Raw genomic sequence first — 24240 nt, 5'->3', positions numbered from 1 at the left:
TTCCACTACAGTACTGCACTGTACATTATTAATACTCTAGATTCACAAATACACAAGCATAAATATTGCACGTAACCAACCTAATGTTCAGCAATAAAAATGAATAGATAAAAATCAGTAAATAATTACACAAAATGCAAACATCGGTCGAAACATTCATTTCCGATCGATGAGGAGAAGATGCCGGGAAAAAAAGAAAGCCTATGTAAAGGAATGAGTCATAATTATCGACTGGCTTCAAACTCGATTTTTAAGTTCACTTTTCAGTCAACTTGGATCCATAATTGGTGTAATAAAATTCATAATCGACACGAAATGTGGTGGGAAAACATTACGAGGTCAAGAAAATCCTCAATATCTTTTTTTTTTTAGCATGTTCCACTGAAACACGATGCGGAGACAAGATAGAGTGTTGCTGTGCGTAACTGAACTCACCTCTTGAAAATTATATTGTACAAATTAAGCGTTGAAGTGGATGATGGAGGGAATGCATTGGTAAATGTGAAAGTGATCTTCACATCTTCACCTTTTCTTGTTTTTACGACAACTTCCTCCACCTGTGGCCACTCACCACAACATAGTGATTACTCAAGTGTCAAGTGTCACATTTTTTCACAAACCTAGAACATGCATTTGGCTTAAATCAATTCAACAGGGAATGTTGCCACAAAGGCCACAGTTTAAGTCTTGATTTCAGCCTTGTTTACAGTGCTTGCTAGCAATTTAAGATTGGCTAATGGGCAACGAAAAAAAACAAAAACAAAAAAAGGGACCTAAAGGCTAACGGGCCAAGACACTTATGGATATATAATTTTTTCCAAACCACAAGATAGCTGATTTTTATGTCTCAAAAATGTAAGAATATGAAAATAACCCAAAATCACTATTATTTTCTTTTTGCAAATGAAAATTAAAAAGTTTCTTTAACTTCTCATTCATGCAAGGCAACTTTGAAAACAGTCGTGGTTGCAACAGTCTCAGCATCAGACAGCAATGCAAATTTATACACAAATTAACTAAAGATGGTAAATTAGCTCATTGGAGGAAACCTGGTTTACACAAAACAGACATGTAGATATGTCACAAGTAGAGTCGTTGTGGATAAGTTAAGTTCCCATGAGACATTACCAAATACAACATGGTGTTATGTGGAAGAGGAGGGGACTCCATCATTAGAATGTGCTCAGAATAGCTTGGTCCATGTGTGCTCATGTAGGTTAGAGTTACACCTGTATTAGGGATCGGTCAGAGATAAGTTGTATGTAATATGTACACCAAGAAAACGGTGATTGTATGTAATATGAGAGGAGAATAGAGTAACGAGTACTGTGCAAGACCTTTTCTTTCTAAAAGCAAGGCTAGGTGGAGAACTTGTAGACACGAATGCATATGGAAAGCAGTTCACACTTTAAAATGAAGACATTGCAGACCACCTGACTAGAGAACTGCAGGCAACTGCAGTACAGAGAACTGTGGAGCCTTGCAGAGGGGAGGATGGCGGCCTGGATGATGGGACCGTAGGGCAGTCCTTGGGTCTTAAAAGCTGTGCACGCACATGCGCATGACGAGAAGAGCATCGACAAAAGAGAAGGAGATCAAAGTAGACAGCGTTTGGTTTTAGATTACAAGACGTGCAGGCTTCGTTGTTGACAGATGGTTCGAGAGACGGCTTTAAGGCATCTCCTCATTGCCATCTCCTGCCTCAGTCCTGTGCCACACCCACCTGCATGACCACACAAATGTGGTGTGCAGAGACCAGACCATGCCTGCTTAAGTACACGCCTGCCCCTTTGTTTCCGGTTTGAATCCGACATTTTGGCACCTTAGCAGGGTTCTTGCATAAAAGTTTGAATTTTCCCTTTCGCCCAACTTGTGTCTGACGACTGACAGATCTGTTCCATATGTTTGTAGTGTTCTGTCTGTCCTTCCTTGTCCCCCACATCAATTTTAAATAAGCCATTATTTGTAAGAAATGTTTTGTTCTTTTATTTGTTGTTCTTTTATATGCAAGCATTTTAAATGAAACTAATCATGTGCATTCGTGTTCGTAAAAATTTCTCAAATGAATCACGAACTGCCGGGAACAGATCCTCCTTTTTCCCATTGAACCAATGCCCCAACATTTGCGACATTTTTCAGGAACACATCCCTTGCAAATGTCGGGGTCTTGCTGAATATCGTTTTTGGTACCGTTTCTCAAGGTGAAGAATCACTTTTTAAAAAATTTTCATTCTCCCATCTGGATCCGCATCTTCAAAATTGATTGAATTCGTCTTCGTCACACATCCAAACTATCCAGCAAGTTTCGTCCAAATCCGTCCACAACATTTTGAGATATCCAGCCATACATCATTCTTGACCCAATCTCTCAATTGTGTCGAATTAATTTCAAAATTCTGGCATCCGGATCTTCCCCAAAATCGAATCAGTTCATCATCGACGCACGCACGTGCACACCCCCCCCCCCCCCCACCCCCTGCCCTGCCTGTAAGGGCCTGCAATCTTTGCTTTTTGTAGTTGTTTATCGTATTTATTGCAAGACAAATGTATTAGACCGTCAGATTAGAAATCACAACTGCTCAATTCTTAAGCAATGTTTTGCAAAATGCTACAATGACCATTTGGCTTAAAGTGCACCTTTTCGGTGAATTTCTTCAGAGAATAAAGAATGTTTCCCTCAAATGCGATTGAAGTGCCAAGCAATTGTGTCTGCGAATTGACAAGGCCATAACGCAGCTTATTGCTCAACATTTCTGGATTGAAGTCCACATGAAACTGGTAGACAACCCAATCAGGCCGGGAGTTGAGACGAAAGAAATTTGCAAGAAGGTCCATCGACTTGCCCGATGTTCCTGTAAAAAGTGACAAATACAAGAGATAGGCCTTAGTGGCAAATCGTTTACAAAATAAATGATACAGTAAATGCACACAGCCATTTACAAAATATGACAAGCCTTAAGAATAAAAGAAAGCAAAGCAACAACATTTTGATGAAAACATGAGAAAAGCTAATACAACATTATAGGCTATGGTGGCAGTTCACTCATTATATACCCAAAAGGAAACCTACCAATTTTATAGTCAATTGCCAAGGGAGTCTATACCACAAGAGGTGTGTGTGTATGTATGTATGTATGTATGTATGTATATATATATATATGTATATATATATATATATATATATATATATATATATATATATATATATATATATATATATATATATATATATATATATATATATATATATATATATATATATATATATATATATATATATATATATATATATATATATATGTATGTATGTATACATACATGTATGTATGTATATATATTAGCGCAAGCTAATCTCCTGAACGGTGAAAGATAGGAGGAAACCTCTAATACAAAAAATGTCGGGACGGGCCCCGGGAAGGTTATAGGCCAGGGGTTCCCTAACTGGGGTGCATGAACCCCCAGGGGGTGCGTGAGTCCATCCCAGGGGGTTCGTGAGACGTTTCTGAAAGTCAAAACTAGAGTACTTTTTGTTGAAATAAAATCTGATATATCATATAATTTATATCAACATCATTTATTTTTTATTTTTTTTCACAGATTCAGACCGCAATCCATGATGTCTAAGAAGCGCAAATACGATGATTCGTACATCAAGTGGGGGTTCATGAAGTTTGTGGAGAAGGATGGGACTGAACGTCCGCAATGCGTTCTGTGTTACAAAGTGCTGGCGGAGGCGTCGATAAAGCCATCGAAGCTAAAAGCCCACCTCGACAGCACCCATCCGACTCATCAGAACGACTCTGAAGACGTGTTCCGAAGCAAGAAAGCTCGCTTCATGGCGAAGGGTAGCTTGACTCGGCACGGGTTCCAACCGTCGACGAAGCCTATCCTTGAAGCCTCCTATGAAGTAGCGCTCCTCATTGCAAAAGACAAAAAGGCTCATACGATTGGCGAAACGCTTGTAAAGCCCTGCGCTGTGGTGATGGCGAACTTGGTTTGCGGACCCAAGGAGGCCAAGAAACTCAAGAGTGTTCCCCTGTGCAACAACACCATCAAGCGCAGAATTGAAGACATGTCAAAGGATATTGTGGCTCAGGTCACACAAGAACTCCGGGAATCGCGCTGCCGTTTCAGCTTGCAACTCGACGAATCCACCGACGTAGCGAGCTGCAGTCAATTGCTGGTTTTTGCACGCTACTTGGCGGGATTTGCTGTGAAGGAAGAGTTCCTGTTCTGTTCTCCTCTCAAAACAACAACCAAATCGGTGGACATTATGAATATCGTGAACCATTTCATGGAAGAAAACGGCATCGAGTGGACGAAGCTCAGATCGTTGTGTACGGATGGGGCCCCGGCGATGATGGGAAAGCGATCCGGGTTCGTTGCGCTGGTGAAAGACAAGTGCCCCGACGTCATCGTGACACACTGTGCTCCATCGCCACGCCCTTGCGACCAAGACGCTCCCCAAGGAGCTCGGTGATGTAATGGCTATCGTTGTCACAGCAGTGAACTTCATCCGCGCTCGGGCTCTCAACCACCGCCTCTTCCAGGTCTTCTGTGAAGACATCGGTGCTGCATACACTCATCTTCTGTACTACACCGAGGTGCGTTGGCTATCCCGGGGCCAAATTCTGAACCGCGTCCTCCAGCTGCGTCGGAAGATTGAAATTTTCCTGCGTGAGAAAGGCAACGACTTGGCGGACTACTTCGGCGACCCTGTCTTCGTCGCGAGGCTTGCGTACATCAGCGACATTTTCGGGCACCTTAACGCTCTCAACATATCACTTCAAGGGAGCAGCCTCACGATCGTCGAAGCAGCGGAACGGATCAATTCGCTTCGAGAAAAGCTGCGGCTTTGGAGCAACCGCGTGGAGAAGCGGTCATTCGTCAACTTCCCGGAGCTCGCTCAAATCCTCGCGGATGACGACGCTCAGAAAGATTTCTGCTCCACGCTTGTCGTCGACATCAAGGGTCATCTGAAGTCTCTGTCTGACAGTTTTGATGGATACTTTCCGAATCTGTCGGTCGATCCGTGGATACAGGATCCTTTCACGATTCTAATTCACGACATCGATGACGACAACGAGCTCAAGGATGATCTGATCGAGCTGAAGGCCTCTGGCCGCCTGAAGATGCAGTTCTCCACCGTCGCCAGTCCCTCGGAGTTTTGGGCAAGCAACTACGAGGCCTTCCCCAATCTAGCAGCGAAAGCGCTCCGAATGACACTGCCTTTCGTCACGACCTACCTCTGCGAAGCCGGGTTCTCCGTGTTGGTCGTCATGAAAACAAAGCTGCGGGCACGCCTTGACGTCGGCCCCGACATGAGGGTGGCCCTCTCCAAGACAGCTCCGAGGATCAAACGCCTCGTGGAGGAAAAACAGGAGCATCCGTCTCATCGTGTGTGATGGGTGATCGATGCGTGATACAATTCGTGATCTGATCTTGACGTTTCCGAATAAATATTTGTTCATCTCTTGTTTTTTTTCATTACAATATTACACTATGAACTTGATCTTTTACGAAGCACTGTTATGCGTATTATAGTATAATAATAACTCAGATCGTGTCTCGAAAAGTTGGGGGTTCGTGGACACCTATGACATCCAAAGGGGGTTCGTGGGGGGATAAAGTTAGGGAAACACTGTTATAGGCTATGTGGCAAGGCCGGTCGAGGCCCACCTCGGCCGGGCTGGGCCCATTTCGCAATTAAAAGCTGAGCTGAATTATAGTAGTCAATCTTCTACGGCCACGAGTAAAAGCTGAATTATGGTAGTAAATTCATTCAAAAAGAACCAAAAATGTCGGGACGGGCCCCGGGAAGGTTATAGGCTATGTGGCGAGGCCGGTCGAGGCCCACCTCGGCCGGGCCCATTTCGCAATTAAAAGCTGAGCTGAATTATAGTAGTCAATCGTCTACGGCCATGAGTAAAAGCTGAATTACTGTAGTAAATTCATTCAAAAAACTAAAAATGTTGGGACGGGCCAAGGGGAAGGTTATAGGCTAGGAGTCGAGGCCGCTTCGGCCGAGCTGGGCCCATTTCATAATTAAAAACTGAGCTGAATTATAGTAGTAAATTCATTCAAAAAGAACCTGGGCAACGCCGGGTGCTTTCGGCTAGTCTCTATATATATTGTTGCGAATATGGAATTTGGCCTCCATATCCGCTTGTAAATATTCCCCTATTTTCTCCAATACTCCCCAACTTTCCCCAATCCCCCATTCCCTAGTCCCATTGCATGTAAATAACAATCAGTAGAGCCGACCTTCCCCTTATTCCCCCATTAAATGTCGTGCCCAGGTCCACCGCACCACACGTAGCCAACTTTCGGACATCTTCCTAGTTATTCTTAATCTATGTCAGTTAAGGCCTCGTTTCCATTAATTATGACTCTTCGTTGCACCAGAATGTGATTATATGGCATCAGTAGTGAGTTTAGGACCTTTCCCATACCTCCTCCCATCTTCTTCCCCAAACAACAACAATAACAACAACTACAACAACAATTACAACAACAACAGAGGGGATGGCGGCGGAGCGGGGGAGGATGCGTCCTCACACCGGCTCGATTAGCTCCAGACCATGCGCTCCACGGGGTTACCCCGAAGGGGCTGGCTGTCAGCTCCTCGTCGGGGGCGGAGCCAGTAACCCCCCCCGCACGCACCCAATGAGAAGCAACGTGCCGATTCCACGAGGCGGAGCTAACGAGCCGAGGGCGTGTCACTCCCCGCCGGATATACGCGGCCACGCGCCGGATGTGACGTCAGATTCGCCCCCAGCTGGAGAAAGACGGACCTGCGAGCGCTGAAACAGATGCGCCTGAGTTTGGAGAGGCCTGAGAAAGAACGTCACCTCTGAGCGCTGCGACGAGACCTCCCCGCATCTCTGGACCGAACCGTGTACCCTGCTTTGAGCCAAGAGTGCACCTTGAGCCATCGCTATCTGCCTTTCCTAGCCATCAAACCCCGTGTGAGTCAGCGTTGTCCCGTTTATCTGTCGTCTGTCTAGGGTTAATATAAGAGTGTGTCTAAGTGCCTGTCTTTCTATGCTGTCCCTCTTGTAGTTGTAATCTAACCTTCCGCCTTAATATAACCTCCTCCGGAGGTCTTGAGAACTGAACCCCTGGTGTCGTATTGTGTCATTATAACCCAGCCGGGTGTCTTCTCTTTCCTATTGAGCCAGCGTAGCGCGGCTTCGTCGACGTTCGAGTACAATCGGGTAATTTGTGCGGACACGACGGCCATTCCGCTCGGCCCACCTTAACATCAAAGTCGTGTCTGTAACAATTGGTGTCGAGGAGTGGAATTCGAACCCGGGACTAAATTTATTAGGCCCAAATTTTGGGAGGGAAAATCGATTCGGAGCGCGTACTGCGCTCGACGAAATTATAACAAAAAAAAAAATTGGATTTGTTTTACGAAACTCGAATTTTGCAAGTCGCGCTATGGCGGATCAAGACAGCTGGGGTCCGGTAAAGGAGAGTGAGGTAGGGTCGATCCAGGACCAAAATGAGGGACAGGAGGAGAGCGAAGCAGTGAGGGCGGCAGGTTCGCAAAATAGCGCCGTCACGCACGAAGAAGCGGGCGCGCAAAATGGCGCCTCGCTGGTCACCGTGCCCGCGACCGAAGTAGCGCCGCTGGGAAGATTGGAACTTTTTTTTATACAAATGACGGCCCTTATGGAAAAGAATAGTGAGCGATTGGAAAACCAAATGGGGGTAATGGGGAACCGGATGGATGCTCAGAGTGAGCAATTGGGGGTAATGAGGGACGAAGCGAGGGCTCGGAGTGAGCAATTGGGGGTAATGAGGGACGAAGCGAGGGCTCGGAGTGAGCAATTGGGGGTAATGAGGGACGAAGCGAGGGGTACCAGTGAGGGGTTAGACAATAATTTTGAGGAGTTAGACAAGAAATTTGGGAAGATAGACAATAATTTTGAGGGGTTAGACAACGGGATAAAAGAAGTGAAAAATGGGTTAATGGGGGTAGAAAATAGAATGGCTGCCCAGGAGAATCAGATAGAGGGAGTGAAAAATGGGTTAGAGGGGTTAGAAAACAGTATGGAAGGCAAATTGAGGGACATGAGGGACCAAGCGGAAAGGGAAGTTAAACAAATGGAGCAGCAGATAGAGGGGGTCAGAATGGGGGTAGAAACCAAACTGGATGCTCACAGGGAGGAAATGGAGCAGATGAGGGTGGCATCTGGGCAGGAGATGCAAGTGATGGGAGAGGAGATCAGAAGAGGAGTGAGTGAGGAGGTCGGAGGAGTGCGCGAGGAGGTGAGGCACTGTAAGGAGCACATGGAGAAGGAGGTGAGAAAGGGGACTGTAAAGTTACAAGGGGGCATAGAGGACCTGACGCAGGAGGTGGAGCAGCTGACGGTGGGACAGACGGAGTTAGTGGAGCAGGTTCAAAGGAACACTGCGGTATTAGGAGGTTTAAAGGCGACACAGAAAGAACTAAAAGATGACTTGGTAGCGACGAAGAGGGAATGTCAGATGGTACGTGAGGGACTGACAACGAGGTTGGACGAGGTCATAGAGGTAATGGAGACGAAGGACCGGCAGGTGAGGACGCACCTGGAAACGGTCAAGGTAGCCTTGGAGGACGAGCTTGAGGAGACGTACCGGGGAATAAAAGAGGTGAAGCACAAATTAGAAGAAGTGGAAGAAGGGATGAGCGAAATTAAGAAGCGACGGAGAGGGGATAAGAAAGAGATAAAAGAGGAGATAAAAGAATTGGTCCAAAGTCTGTGTTTGGATCGTGATGATGTGCTCATTAACCGGATGAGGGATTCGCAGGTGATGGAGGAGAAGCGAAGAGGAAGAGGACCCGGTGTAAGTGGTGACCAATATGGTCGTGCGTATGATGCGCCAGGGGATTTAATAAGCTTGGGGGTCGAGATAGACCCGGGTGTTCGTGAGAGGCCGTTGGTGAAGTGTGCGACAGGTCTGGTGTGCGAAAATGGAGGTGTGCAAGAAAGTCCGACTCTGGGGTGTGTGAGGAAAAAGTGCGTGCCAAGGAGTGAGGGTGTTGGCGAGAATGAGTCGGTCGTAGCGCGTGTGCGAGGGAGCACATGGAAGCGTGCTGTGGTGAGTGTTACAGAGGGTGTGACGGGAGAGTGTGCGCGAGAAAGGTGTGTGACGGACAGGTGCATGGGGAAAGAGTGCGCTGTCAGAAGTAAGGAAGAGTGTCCACCTGTGGTGAGTGTTACAGAGGGTGTAACGGGAGAGTGTGCGCGAGAAAGGTGTGTGACGGACAGGTGCATGGGGAAAGAGTGCGCTGTCAGAAGTAAGGAAGAGTGTCCACCTGTGGTGAGTGTTACAGAGGGTGTAATGGGAGAGTGTGCGCGAGAAAGGTGTGTGACGGACAGGTGCATGAGGAAAGAGTGCGCTGTCAAGAGTAAGGGTGAGTGCGCTGTCAGGAATGGAGGTGAAAGTAGTGAGAGTGACATGGAGCGTGAGTTAGTTGTGACAGGTGAGCGAGGATGTACACCTGGGATGGAAGGATGCACACCTGGAATGGTAGAGCGTGAGTGGGAATGCACGCTGGAGTTGGTAGTGAGGCACGTGGTTGGGTGTGCGAATGAGAGCACACCTGTGATTGTCACAGAGGAGGTGACCGAGGAGGGGGCGCGAAGCGGTGTATTGGTGAGGTGTGCGACCAACGAATGTGTGCCAAAGTGTTCGGTGGTCAGGTGTGTGACCAAGGCTGTGAGTGGAATGGGTGTACCTGGGTGTGTAAGGAAGGGTACGAGGAGCATGGGCACAGCTGGATGTGTGAGCAAGGAACGGGCTGCGGGGTGTAAGCGTCCAGGTGAAGCATCGACGTTACACGGGTTAGAGGTTAGAGCGACTTTTAGCCGAAGCAGGCCCTCGGTGCGTGCCGGGCCTCGCTTTGAACGGCCGCGTCCAGGCTCCACTAGGCGGAGCTGGCAGCCCGATAGGAAGGGTCGTTATGGCGACCACGTTTTGTTGAGACGTGCCGGCAGGTCGAGATCGGGACATTGGATGGCTCCACGCCGAGGTGGTGCGTGGGATCTCGGCCCGGGTAAGCCCCCGTCCCTGCCCCGAATGCCGGACGCATCCAGCCGCTGGCACAAAACAACCAGCATCCATTGCTTGGCTTTACGAAGCCGGGCTTTGGACAGGAATTGGCGCACCGAGAGGCAGTAGTGAGTAGACTGGGTGATGAGGTTAGTGTTTTGGCCCCGAAATTAGAAAAAGGTGAAATTTGATGATTGGCAAAGGATTGGCAGAGTGATGATTGGTAATGGTACAGTGATTGGCAGATGATTGGCAAATTTTTAATTTGTTGAAATTTGATGTGCAAAATTGGTAGTGAGAGACCCCCGATGTGGTGGGATGGCAAATCCACCATCCCTCACAGGTGGGGGCAAAGGAGCAATAGTTTATGGGGTGTATGGCAGTGAAAACTAGCCCGGGTGGGTTAGGATATTGTGTGTAGGGATCTAGCGAAGATGACAGTAGGTAACGTTAAGGTTAGTTAGTGACTGATACCTGTAGTGGGGACGCAGGTAGATTAGTGTGGATTACAATGACGAGGGAGCGCAATAGTTAAAGGGACGACTGGGAAGCGCAAGTTTCAGAAGGGAGTAGTTAGCTGAGATGATGCCGTGTTTGTGAGAATTGAACAGGTGTGATTGCACAGGTGCGCAACTGGACAGGTGTGTGGAGCAGTGTATGAGTAGTGAGTGTGTGGATCAGCGCGAATGCGCTTGGGGAGAGAAGGGTGCAGGTGGCACCAGGTGTGAGAGCACAGGTGTGCAGGTACAGGTGTGTGGAGAGAGTTGGAGTGAGTGGTACGGAGTGGTGTGCATGGTGCGAAGGTGTGGATGGGGGAAGAGTGGACCCCTTTCACGAGTACCCGGGGCGGGTAGTGTAAGTGTTAGGTAGAGGGTGCAGGTAAATTGTGGTTGGATATTGGCATTTGTGGTGCGGTTGCAGAATGGTGTTGTGAATGGGTGCATTAGTGTTGTGGAAATGGCTGGGCGTGTAGCCTGTTAGTGTGTGTAGTTGGTTGGGCACTCCACCACTGTGAGGATGTCGGCCAGGTGAGGCCGCAGGTGGGCTCTGGGAGCCGGTAGAGTTGTGGATGGGGCCCGAGGATCCGGAGGATGGACCCGGGTAGCCCAGTGCCAGAGAGGGCACCGAGTGGGGAGAGTGCCAGAGGGCCTTCCCCAGGTAGTTAGGTTAGGGCAAGGAGCAGGTAAGCTCGGAGGCAACTGCAGTGGTGGAGGTGTGCAGGTGGGTAGACCCACTGGGAGAGGTACACGCCGCAGCCCAGAAATTGTGCGAGGGCACCGGGAGATGAATCGGGGGAGTGAGACCCCAAATTGAAGAGCACCACAGTTTGGCCAATGGGAATTGGTTTTTAGAACCCATAGTGTAAGAGGGCCAATGGTTTGGCCGGAGAAAGACCCCGGGTAGTGTAAAGTTGTTAAAGTCATTTAGGAAATAGTTAGGATTGATGAACCTGTCGCACCATACGCAGCCACTTACCTGTGGTGATGATGATGACTCCACACCTGTGTTTTCTTTGGTTGTGTTGCAGAAATGAGAATTGCTGTGAGGATTTGTGAGACGCATCACGACGTGGATGAGACATTGGGGTGATTCCATCTCTCCCTCCCTAGGAGGGACTGATGATGAATTGGTAATGGCAAATTTTGATGTTGAGTTGAAAATGGCAAATTTTGATGAGAGTTGAAAATGGCAAATTTGATTGGTTAGGAGGGAGAGAAGACGAATTTGGTATATGGGAGGAACGGGGAAGACAGTAGGGATGTTTGTTGATTTGTAAAGTAGATGTTTATGGGTAGTGTTGTGTTGTGTGGATACAGTAAGGGGTAAGGGAGGGGCCATGTAGGTTACCTGGTGGGGGGGGGGGCGTACGATAGGAACGTACCTGTCTCACCTGGTTCCCATGTGCCCCCAGTGTGCATTACCTTATATTGCGTGCACTTTTGCGCCCTTACCACCTTACTCACTTGTCTGCTTCTTTTGTCTCCCACCTCCGAGGATCTGGCTTTGGGGTAGAGAGAGAGGAAAGAGAGGTGCTGGCTGCGCAGTTGTGGGCCTGCACTTTCGCTGTTTGCTGCCGGGATCGATACACCATATGGACCGCAATGTTTGTGGCCACCCACAATGGACCGCAGTTCGTTTGCGGCCAAGCACCACCCGGGGATGGACCTATGGGTCAACGTGGCACCTATGCCATAAAGGTGAACCACTGTTAACTAACACCAAGTGCACCACAAGAAGAGCAAGAGACACCTGCAGGGTTAGGGGTTGTCGAATTTATTTTTATTCCAATGAACAATGGTGACTGCACCGATTGGTGGTGGGGTGGTGCTGTTGATGCTCGGGAAGGGTGCTCTGCACGTTATTAAAGGCCGTCGGCCACAGAGCACTCGTGGGTTGGTGTATCGATGTTGGCAAGCGCGCTCTCTCTATGCATAACATCTGCATGTGTTCCTCCAAAGACAGGTCCTGGATCGTAGTGTAGATATCAGCGTAATCTTGTAAATAATGCTCCCTACCGGCTGTATGTGTAGTTTGCGAATTCTTTCCGGATTCGGTTATCCTGTGGGTGTGTTTCTGTGAGGAGAAGGGTGCAACGTCGCAGGGGGACATATTTACTCATTTGTGAATATCTGTAAAACTGTCGCACTCAGGGTAGAGTTAATAGTAGAGGGAACTACATTGCGTGCCACACTAAAGTAGGTAAAAATTTATCGGGTCGGGACGCCCCGAGGGTAGAGAAGGGTGCAATGTTGCGAATATGGAATTTGGCCTCCATATCCGCTTGTAAATATTCCCCTATTTTCTCCAATACTCCCCAACTTTCCCCAATCCCCCATTCCCTAGTCCCATTGCATGTAAATAACAATCAGTAGAGCCGACCTTCCCCTTATTCCCCCATTAAATGTCGTGCCCAGGTCCACCGCACCACACGTAGCCAACTTTCGGACATCTTCCTAGTTATTCTTAATCTATGTCAGTTAAGGCCTCGTTTCCATTAATTATGACTCTTCGTTGCACCAGAATGTGATTATATGGCATCAGTAGTGAGTTTAGGACCTTTCCCATACCTCCTCCCATCTTCTTCCCCAAACAACAACAATAACAACAACTACAACAACAATTACAACAACAACAGAGGGGATGGCGGCGGAGCGGGGGAGGATGCGTCCTCACACCGGCTCGATTAGCTCCAGACCATGCGCTCCACGGGGTTACCCCGAAGGGGCTGGCTGTCAGCTCCTCGTCGGGGGCGGAGCCAGTAACCCCCCCCGCACGCACCCAATGAGAAGCAACGTGCCGATTCCACGAGGCGGAGCTAACGAGCCGAGGGCGTGTCACTCCCCGCCGGATATACGCGGCCACGCGCCGGATGTGACGTCAGATTCGCCCCCAGCTGGAGAAAGACGGACCTGCGAGCGCTGAAACAGATGCGCCTGAGTTTGGAGAGGCCTGAGAAAGAACGTCACCTCTGAGCGCTGCGACGAGACCTCCCCGCATCTCTGGACCGAACCGTGTACCCTGCTTTGAGCCAAGAGTGCACCTTGAGCCATCGCTATCTGCCTTTCCTAGCCATCAAACCCCGTGTGAGTCAGCGTTGTCCCGTTTATCTGTCGTCTGTCTAGGGTTAATATAAGTGTGTCTAAGTGCCTGTCTTTCTATGCTGTCCCTCTTGTAGTTGTAATCTAACCTTCCGCCTTAATATAACCTCCTCCGGAGGTCTTGAGAACTGAACCCCTGGTGTCGTATTGTGTCATTATAACCCAGCCGGGTGTCTTCTCTTTCCTATTGAGCCAGCGTAGCGCGGCTTCGTCGACGTTCGAGTACAATCGGGTAATTTGTGCGGACACGACGGCCATTCCGCTCGGCCCACCTTAACATCAAAGTCGTGTCTGTAACAATATATAAAAAGAAAGTTTTTGTTTGTTTGTCTGCGCAAGCTAATCTCCTGAACGGTGAAAGATAGGAGGAAACCTCTAATACAAAAAATGTTGGGACGGGCCCCGGGAGTGTTATCGGCTAGGTGTCGAGGCTGCATCGGCCAGGTTGGGCCCATTTTGCAATTAAAAGCCGAGATGAATAATAATTATAGTAGTCAATCTTCTTCGGCTGCGAGTAAAAGCTGAATTATAGTAGTAAATTCATTCAAAAAGAACCCGGGCAACGCCGGGTGCTTTCGGCTGGTGTGTGTGTGTGTGTGTGTGTGTGTGTGTGTGTGTGTGTGTGTGTGTTTAATATGCCGTTTGTAATATCCAAATGCCTGACTCAAAAGGTGGAATTGAGTTCGCCCAAATCTCAAAGTATCCACTGTCTTGGGTGCGTGTGATCATTTTTCACAGATGGCAAATTGGATCTTCAGCAAATTTTCACAGGTTCATCGGTGAGTGCTGGTGAGTGTTTTAAGTGAGGTACTCTTTCTGCTATTCCCTCTTCCCCCATCCACTCTATGTGATTGCTATAATAGAGAAATGAAGTCCTATTTTTATTCTTCTTCTGAAAACCATCACATTCTTCAAAGACCGTGTTCAAGGATCTTCAAAATGAAAAACGTGATGACCCCAAATTCAGTTTTCAGCATTTTCAATTTTTACCTTTGATGGTCACAATTTTTTGAGGGTTATTTCTCACTAACAAGTCAGACACCTTGTGTTTCATAAGCTCCGAGACGTAATAAAACTGAAAAAAGCAATCCCACAGGAACGACACAATGCTTTTTCTGAAATGGGTCACGAGCCAAGATTATATTTACCTTGTTTAGAATGCAATACATGCTCCATATCAATTCGAGTGCACACGCCGATATCATTTTTTTGCCGCCTCCGTCCTCCCCTTTCCACCATGCTCAGCCCTTGCATGCCAGCCGACACCAGGCCAACTGCATGCACGTTCCAAAAGTGGGAAAATGGCCATTGAAGCAAGATTACCAAAGCGATGAGGGTGACAAATCACACTTTGCAAAGACTGTAATTACTCAATAAACCTTTCACTTGCAAAGCATACACCGTGAAAACTGGCGAAAATCAGTCTTCTCAGCTAACAACTCATTTGGTATGTTCATTAAAAAAAATTAAAAAAATAAACAAAAAGTTCTGGGTGCAATTGCCCAGAGCACCGAAAATATTACCATCAGAATATCTCCGTCTATTGCTGGAAATGTCCGCGGGCAAGGCGGTTAACAAGGGGAGATGCAGAAAATGGGGCAAATTGGATAAGATTGTCATGGGGCCTGCAAGGCTAAACCCCGCTCTGGCAGGGAAAATGGCCTGAAAATTCCTGTTGTTGTATTGCTGGAAAGGTCCACCTTAGCATGACATTATTTTACCGATAATCAACAGTATCATCAAGTGACCCAAGCAAAGTCATTAAAAAATAGCAAAAGAAGATTTCATCGCCGCAAACGAACACGAAAGGCATACTCAGACCAGCATTATGACGGATCCTTCCAATCGGCCAAACTTGATTCTTCTCATATGATCTGACAGACTAAGGTACTCGTAACAGAGGAGAAAATGTTTCCAAATGACAAGTTGTTAATTCAGAAAGCCAAGAGGCAAAAAGTAGAAAACTCTTTCACCCTGTTGAAACAAAACGTATCCTAAATCATCATGCAATTTTGCAGTTGTATTGTTCTGTATTAGAGAATGCAAAAAGATTGCATTAGATTAGAGAATGCATTAGATAATCTAAAATTTCAAGGCAAGAAAGAGTGGCTACACAGCACAGATCTTTCCTTGAACAGTAATTTCCATTTTCCTGAGTGCACAGTATATATTTAATGGTGTAAATATAGCACAGAATCAGCATAACACTTATATTGTCGTGTGTTTACCCTGTAGTGAACACCGCAGGGTGACGGATGGCCAACCGAGCTTCACCTCTGAGGCGTATACTCAACGATGGCGGTAGGGACACGCGCGGGGGGGGTGGAGGGCAGCAAGGTCCTTACCTGGAAGGGCGGACGCGACGAGGGTTTTCCGAACCACAAACAAATAAACGTACAAGACACAGGAATACTAGAGTAGCTCATGGTGGTTGAGTATGCACTTTATTGTACAGACCTAAACTCTTCAGGAATCCACTAATTGAAGGTCCAGGAACAATATTTGGTTGGTAACACATTTGCCACTGACGGCGAAATAGCTGAAATGGCCACACCCCTTTTTGGGCCACGCCCCCTTTTTTGCCGTGACTGTATCTACAGAACCGTTGGACCTAGGAGGTTGCCCGACCACTCAAAATTTGCGCAATGGCCACATTATGGGGGGTCAGTAATACATTTTCATATCCAAAAGTCAATGGTTTTTAAGATAATTGCCAAAAACCGATTTCAACATGTTACGAACTACAATATTATTCGTAATTGTTCGTGTTCCTGTTCCTATTGTTCAATTACTTGATTCCTGAAGAGTCTAGACTAGACTAGAGTCTAGACTAGAGTCAAGACTAGAGTCTAGACTAGAGTCTAGACTAGAATTTAGTCTAGAGTCTAGACATGGCTAGAAATTCCGGTCATGGGTGTTTTGTCGTTGAGCCTGCAATCCAGCTGTTGAAGCCAGATCAGTTTGGTAACATATTCCTTGGAATGGGACCTTTTCACATGGAGAAGATTGTCATCGCTTGCCTTGGGAAGTTTTTAGGCTGTATCGGTATTGATCTGGCTTTGATTGAGACTGAAGCCTTTGGCAAGCTCGTTGTAGAGAATAGTGTCATGACTGGAGGTCACTATTGCAAAGGCAAGGAGGGAATGAGTCTTGTATCAGAGGTGATGACAGTTCTTATGTTTGAGAAGTTTCAACCTGACCAGGACAGTACTAGTTGTGAATTAGACCAGCAAATAGAGACCATGGAAACTAAGATGCAGCAGGCTTTAGATAGTGACCATACAGAGTTCAGAGAGATTTGGGAAGAAAGCAAGATCTTACATGCAGACTTGAAGAAGTATTTCACCGAATGGAAAGAAACGGCCTGTAATGAGAATGTGAGGTACTGGAGCTTGTTTCTGGATGAGCTGTATCCTATCCTGAGAGATCTTACACACTCTATTCGGCAAGGCGATTGGCATCTTTTCGTTTCAGCTGTGCGGAGGTGCATGCCTTTGTTCTTCGGGTTTGGCCGGACAAACTATAGCAGATGGGGTACGCTGTTCCTTGAAGATTGCCTGGACCTACAAAGGAAGTTCCCGGGTATCTACAGATGCTTTACAGATGGTGGATGGGTGATGTACCACACTACCCGACAAGGCAGTGCAGTAGGATTTGACATGGCACTCGAGAAGTGTTACAATAAACCCGCCAAGGTTGCTGGAGGTATCATTGGGATGACCAGACAGAAAGAAGCAGTAGCCTTATGGAATCTCCTAAAGCATGAGAAAGATCTTCATGTGGCACAGCTGCTGGAATGGTGCAACTTGGGAGACAAAGATGACAGTGAGCTGAGCCTACACCATGAGTTCAATCCAAGTTCTACGAAGATTGGCCATGTTCGTGCAAAGGCCCTTCTGGATTACATAAAATCCATCAACAATCCGTTCGACGCTGGAATCAGACTTCAGAACATCTCTACTGGAGCTGACATTCCCCAGGAGGTTGTCGACGGATTACTTGAATGCCTGGAAATTGGTGAGAAGAGTTATGAAGAGTTTGTTGAGACCAGATTTCAGGATAAGGAGAAGCACCTACATGATACAATCCCTACCAACCGCAAGACTGTTTTCGTGAAACGTACTTCTACTCCGTTCACAGCGAAGAAATCGATGGCGAAAAAGGATGCAGCGGAAACTGTTAGGTACATTGACTATGCTAGAGAAAGAGGGTACAGCATGCTAGAACTCCTGAAGTATGAATTGACCAGCACATCCCAGTTCCTCACCACTGAATGTAAAGATGGCATCAAATTGAAGAAGCCCGATAAAGCCTCCTTAGCCAGGGAACTTGTCAGTCGCCTTCCACAGGAGACGAGGAATGTAAAGAGTGACGCTCAGATGACAATAGTGGACTTCATGGCACTTGTGCGTAAACTACCGATGAAAAAGATGGGCCTTCACACATTCGGGGAATTGGCTGAGAGTCTTTCCAACAGGATTCTTGCTACAGGCTCCGTGTCCACAAGAATAGACATTATTTTTGATGTTTATCAAAAATCATCAATCAAGCAAATGGAACGGGCACAGCGAAGTTCCTCAGAACAAATCACAATCACCATTGGGTCTGACAATCAGAAACTCCCTGTCGATCTTGATATGTTCTGGAGCTCAATGTTGAACAAAGTTCGGTTGCAGGAGTATGTCTTCAAGTGGATGCTGCAGAATGTCGAGTCGGACAAGGAAATATTCTTTGGAGGAGTATATGGGGGTGAATGCAGGAAACTGTTAGCTGGCACTGAAACACAGATCGCAGAGCTCTCAAGCAACCAAGAAGAAGCCGACGACAGAATCATGTTCCATATTAATGATGGTGTTGTGAAACACGGGGTTCAATCAGTCTTGGTCGACTCGCCTGACACAGATGTCTTTGTCAACCTCATCTTCCACTTCAACACAACCTGGCAACTACAAAAGCTGTACGTGAAGCTTGGTAACCGGAAAACAAAGAAAACTGTACCAGTCCACATGTTGGTTGATCAACTGGACAACGGTTTGGTGTCGTGTCTCCCAGCCATTCATGCTCTCAGCGGTTGCGACAGTACCAGCAAGGTGGGTCCAAAGCTGTCTGGCCTGAAAGCATCCATCGATCTCTCCCTACTGGAAGGGTTTGGTGTAGAAGAACTGTCACCACAGATAACAAGCAATGCTGAAAAGTTCCTTGTGTCTGGATTAAAGAAGACCGACTGTTCCACTTTCGATGAATATCGATGGGAGCAGTACCACAACTCCAAGAAAGAACTGGACTTCAACCAGCTTGTGTGCTGTTCATCAACGCTACGAGAACACATAAAGCGAGCATTTCTTCAGTGTAAGATGTGGTTGCAAGCCCCAACTCCTGCCGTCACCAAACCAGATCCACTCCAGTATGGGTATGAAGCAACGGACGTTGGCATAACACCAGTGATACTGCCAGTATCGTGCAGGCCCGATGACCTGCCTCCTCCATGCAAATGCCCAAGAGCATGTATGAGTACCAAAACGTGCACTTGCAGAGACAGGAACATTAAATGTGTCACGTTTTGTGGCTGTAGTAAAGGCGAAAAGTGTAGAAATCCAAATAAGTAAATTCCAAAATAGGATGATGCAAAAGGTATAAGTGTCATATAATGTTGTGGCCTTGGTGGTATCATACAATTGTAGTTCGTAACATGTTGAAATCGGTTTTTGGCAATTATCTTAAAAACCATTGACTTTTGGATATGAAAATGTATTACTGACCCCCCATAATGTGGCCATTGCGCAAATTTTGAGTGGTCGGGCAACCTCCTAGGTCCAACGGTTCTGTAGATACAGTCACGGCAAAAAAGGGGGCGTGGCCCAAAAAGGGGTATGGCCATTTCAGCTATTTCGCCGTCAGTGGCAAATGTGTTACCAACCAAATATTGTTCCTGGACCTTCAATTAGTGGATTCCTGAAGAGTTTAGGTCTGTACAATAAAGTGCATACTCAACCACCATGAGCTACTAGAGTAGAATTGAAAATGTAACAAATAATGGTTTAATAAAATTAATGCAATACAATAAAAACCAATGCCACTAAATTCCTAACCGAGGGACCCTCCACGCGGACTCAAATAAAGGGAGAAATAAAAGAAAGTACAAATGTGATGTGTGGTGTTACTCAGCTCTGGTCTCCTCAAGCGACCCTCAAACTCTCACGGTCGTCGAACGGGTACCCGAGTCTCTGCACGGGAAACACATAATGGCGCGAACTCGCGCCACAGCCATCTGCCCGCACGAGGCAGCCCAAGCTCTCTTCCACCGTTCCACGAAGCTCCACTGTTTCTCACACAGCACGAAGCGCAGCCGTCACAAAGCCAGCGCAGAAGAGAGAGAAGTGCGATGAATGTCAGAACCAAGAGAGCAAATAATAATGTGACTGTTCGTACTGAACGTCAGACCCAAGAGAGCGACAGGGACGTGCGACTGCTCGTTATGAAACCCCGGACCAAGAGAACAACAGGGACGTGTGACTGCTCATTATGAAACCCCGAACCAAGAGAGAAAATGGCGGGACGTGTCCATTTTGTCCCTGGCGCTAGAATGTTCTTTCTGACGTCACCCACGCTCCAATCACCGAGCACCGTCGCATCAATCTTTGGACATCCTGACCAATCGTTCCTCTCAGGGCAGGGCCTAATGGCCTTTCTTGATTCCCCTTGAGATGACTCGGCTGGGTGGCATCAGTGGTAGTGATCGGATCTGGTCAGCCATCGCTTTATTTAATTGTAAGCGCTGATCGCATGGCTGGTGGTGTGAATGTCATAAGGAACGAAGGGGTGGGGGGGGGGGGGGGCAATAGAGGCGACTACACACAGGGAATCTACCCTTATACCCAAACCAATTAGCATAGCTCCACCCCTCACATTGAGACAAATATACACTTACACGACATCTGGGCCTGACTAAATTACAGGAAGGTTTCTTCTTCTTCGCGAAGAGTCGGAGCACACTACCCAATACAATTCTACATGGACTCAGGTATTTCATTACCGATCCCCCCACAAACGTAACAATATTTTATCATGAAAGGGAAACTCCGATAACATGCTGAAAGGAAGCATTACATCGATAGACCCAGGGAGAATGTGGCAGGTGACTTAAAATATGAAGGTCTGCCAACTCACAATTGCAGAATGGGTGTGAATGTGAAATGAACAATTGATCACATTGTTACGACCTTTGACATGCGGCAGCAGCAGCCAAACGAATGAACCAACGGAGCGAAAAGCATTTGACGAGAATGGGGAGTGGGGGTGGTATGAATGAGAAATTGGAAGGTCTCGTGAGAATGGGGGAGGGGTCGGGAGAGAGAAAGCAGAATCAAGAAATGAGCTTATAATAAAAGTATGAATTGTTTAAAACTTTCAAAATGACACCCCACCTTTTCAAATCTCCATCAACCCTCCCCTCCAAATTCTGTGCAACTTTCCTTACAGACTCCATAACATGATAATACATTGCATCATGCACATCTTACATGAAATATACCATGTCCACCAACAAGCAATTTCTTTATAATTTGGTCCTTTGGTAAGTAATGCACGTAATTTTTTTATCTTTCACTATTGTGAGATCACCTGTGATAACATGTTTATGATATGGATCTTTAAATACAGAATGTTTACAATTACAATGACATGTGCTATTTAACCATTCCTCTATGTCTATAGATTGTAGTGTACTTGTTGTTGAAGATCTTTCCCCGAATTGAATTTCCTGAAGTGTGCACAACTCTTGGTCGCTCTCTGTTTTATTGTTTCTGGAAATTTACTAAACACTTCCTTCTGTTGTAGTATTTTCTCGATAATGATAATTTCTACCCCGTTGTTATGAAACATAATTTTTATGCTTTCATTCTCTTTTCTACGATTAACTTCTTTAGGTTTCTCTTTGTACATTTTATGGTCTATTGCGTCCAGAATTGCTTCCATGTGTTGGATTGGGAGTTTTTCTTGATCGTCTGCTTCCATTAATCTGTTAACGATTTGCCAAACTTTTCAGTTTTTTTTTTTTTTTAAGGTGTTGATCTTAATTTTGCTGTTAAGTAATGTACAGATAGGTGATTTGTTAAGCTCTAACCACTCATTTACGATTTGTTTTGGCGTGTCTGCAATTGGACATTTACGTCCATAATTATGCATTTACATCCATAATTATATTATTTATGTACACAAGTGTGTGTGTACATGTGCCATCGCCACTCGTCCTCATCTTTCTCAGGTCCCCTTCCACAGGTTTCCGCAAAATCTCAGCCCCCCTCCCGCACGGGCCCCCAAAATACCAGCCCCCCTCCCACTTGGACCCGCCAAATCCGAGCCCCCCCCCCCCCTACCCCTTCCCACTCAGGCCCGCCAAATCTCAGGCCCCCTTCCACTCGGGTACACCAAATCTCAGGCCCCCTTACCTGTATTTGGCACTTTATTGGATATCAGGGAGCTCAGTTCCCTGCAAGCGCAACATAGCCTAAAAGGGAGTCGCCAAATCCCGGTCCTCGCTCCCACATGACGAAGTCAGAGAAACTCAGCAAGCAGCCAGGCCAGGCCGGGTCCCTGACGATCCAGGTGACCTCGGGCGCCACGTGCACGGCCCTTCGCCTCATCAAAGCTGCCGCACATATCCTCAATCTCACCTCTTCAATGGACAGAGCTCTTCCGGTCCATCAAAGCCCGGGCACTCCCACTCAGCAGCACGGGACCCACAAGTCTCACCAAGCTCCAGAGCCAGGCTCCCACCAACCCCGACCCCCGACACGTCGATCGGCGTGACACCAACCCCATCTTGTCCCATCAAAGCTGCCGTTCTCAGGTCATTCTTTACTGTCTTCAAAACGGATTTATTATTCAATACAGCTCCTGGTCCTCTCCTTCTCAGGCGAGAGTGAGGCAGCATGACCTGCAAGTCATGCTGCCTGTGTCTGTCGTGTGTAACAATCCCACCGATTGGTTGTTGCCCCTTTTAGACCATCTTGAACCCTTTAAGCACACACGACACAAACATCTGTTGTCTTCTTGCAAAAGACATTATACTTTTTTTCAGCAAATAATGCACAAACTCTACCCACCATGCTATCTAAAAGAAAAATGTTGTTTGTTTTTGCATTCAGACCCTGCAGGAACCAATGCGACCAAACTTTGCATGGCATCTTCTTTCCTCCAGAAGAAGGTTGAGGGATATGTTTGGATTTAAAAAATTGACCCCAGATAAATAGGCCTTAAGGCCTTGATCGGGTCTTGTGCTTGTACATTGCCTGTGTTTCCCCCCCCCCCTCCCCCTCCTGGGGAGTGATTGAGTAATTTGTATTGTGAATATCGTATGTTGAGGTTGGAGCGATTTGTTCTCAAAAGGAAAGAGTACAACAACAACACAACATGCATTTTAAGGCCATTTTCCCTGCTAGAGCGGGGGTTAGCCTTGCAGTCCCCATGACAATCTTCTCCATTTTCCCCTATTTTCTGCATCTCTCCTTGTTAACCCCCTTGCCCGCATTTCTTCTTCCACCATCTTTAGCCAAGTCTTTCTCGGTCTTCCCCGTCCTCTACTTCCTTCTACATTCATTTCCATCACTCTTCTCAACCATTTCAAAGCACCTATATTATATACTCTTCTCAACCAGGCACTTTCATCCTTTCTCAACACATGACCAAGCCATCTCAACCTGTTCCTCTTTAAAGCATCCATCACAGGCTCTATTCCCATCATCTTTCGCAATTCATCATTTGTCTTCCTCTCTCTCAAGATACTCCGCACATCCACCAAACCATTCGCATTTCCACCCTTTCCAGCCTTCGTTGCTGGTCTACATTCATGACCCATGTCTCGCTTGAAAATTCTTCAAAAGGAAAGAGTATTTCACTGAATTTCTCTGGGCAACACCAGGTACTTCAGCTGGTTTGAAATAAAATACATTTTAAGCAATCAATATTTTCTTTACAATGGGATTGATTGATGCCCATATTAGAATAAAATGCATCATCTTTGCCTCTCCAGCACATCACCCACACTCTGATCTCTACTAACCAGAAACATCTGGATGGGATTCAGAATGCACTGGTCTCTGACGACCTCTTGCAACTTCAGCCCCTTTGGCACCTTCTGGATGGGATTCAGAATGCATTGGTCTCTGACGACCTCTCGCAACTTCAGCCCCTAGGGCACCTTCTGGTTGGGCAACCAGGACTGGGGCCGTAGGTCCTGGTACATCAGCTGGCTGTACCTACAAGAGAATTAGTAGAGATGCCATCTGTTTATTATGTACATCAAGACAAATTGACAATGTTTCAAAGCACCTTTTGTTTTGGACCACCCTCCACTCCCCCCACCAAAACATCTATAACTAACACAGAATTGCCGTACTGTATTTCAAAACGATTCGGCCAACTTGCATGAGTTTTTCAACGAGATAATAGTTTTAAAGGTATTCTGAAACGGTACAACAGTGTATTTGCAGGAATGATATTTCACCCACTTATTAGATTCACCACTTGTTATAAACTGATACTTTTCCGAGATTCACTTATAACCTGCCATTGATGGAGCAAAATCTAAGTGAAATTC

At 46.7% G+C, this 24240-nt stretch overlaps 1 protein-coding gene across 1 annotated transcript in view; it reads right to left on the bottom strand.

Annotated features, from left to right (window-relative positions):
* Positions 1-23758, bottom strand: part of PIWIL1 (piwi like RNA-mediated gene silencing 1) — a gene marked incomplete at its 5' end in the record, with an annotated part of 210131 nt that extends 186373 nt beyond the window's left edge. The window contains 4 exons of the mRNA XM_068134816.2: positions 436-557; positions 2638-2852; positions 14792-14917; positions 23704-23758. Of these exons, the coding sequence (XP_067990917.2) occupies positions 436-557; positions 2638-2852; positions 14792-14917; positions 23704-23758 (518 nt within the window). The remainder of the gene's footprint in view (positions 1-435; positions 558-2637; positions 2853-14791; positions 14918-23703) is intronic.
* Between the last annotated feature and the right edge of the window lie 482 nt (positions 23759-24240).

Source organism: Myxine glutinosa, chromosome 13 (genome assembly GCF_964187855.1).
Source record: "Myxine glutinosa chromosome 13, kmMyxGlut1.1, whole genome shotgun sequence".
NCBI classification, from domain to species: Eukaryota; Metazoa; Chordata; class Myxini; order Myxiniformes; family Myxinidae; genus Myxine; species Myxine glutinosa.
The sequence above is the reverse complement of the archived record's forward strand: the minus strand, read 5'-3'. Positions and strand labels throughout refer to the sequence as shown.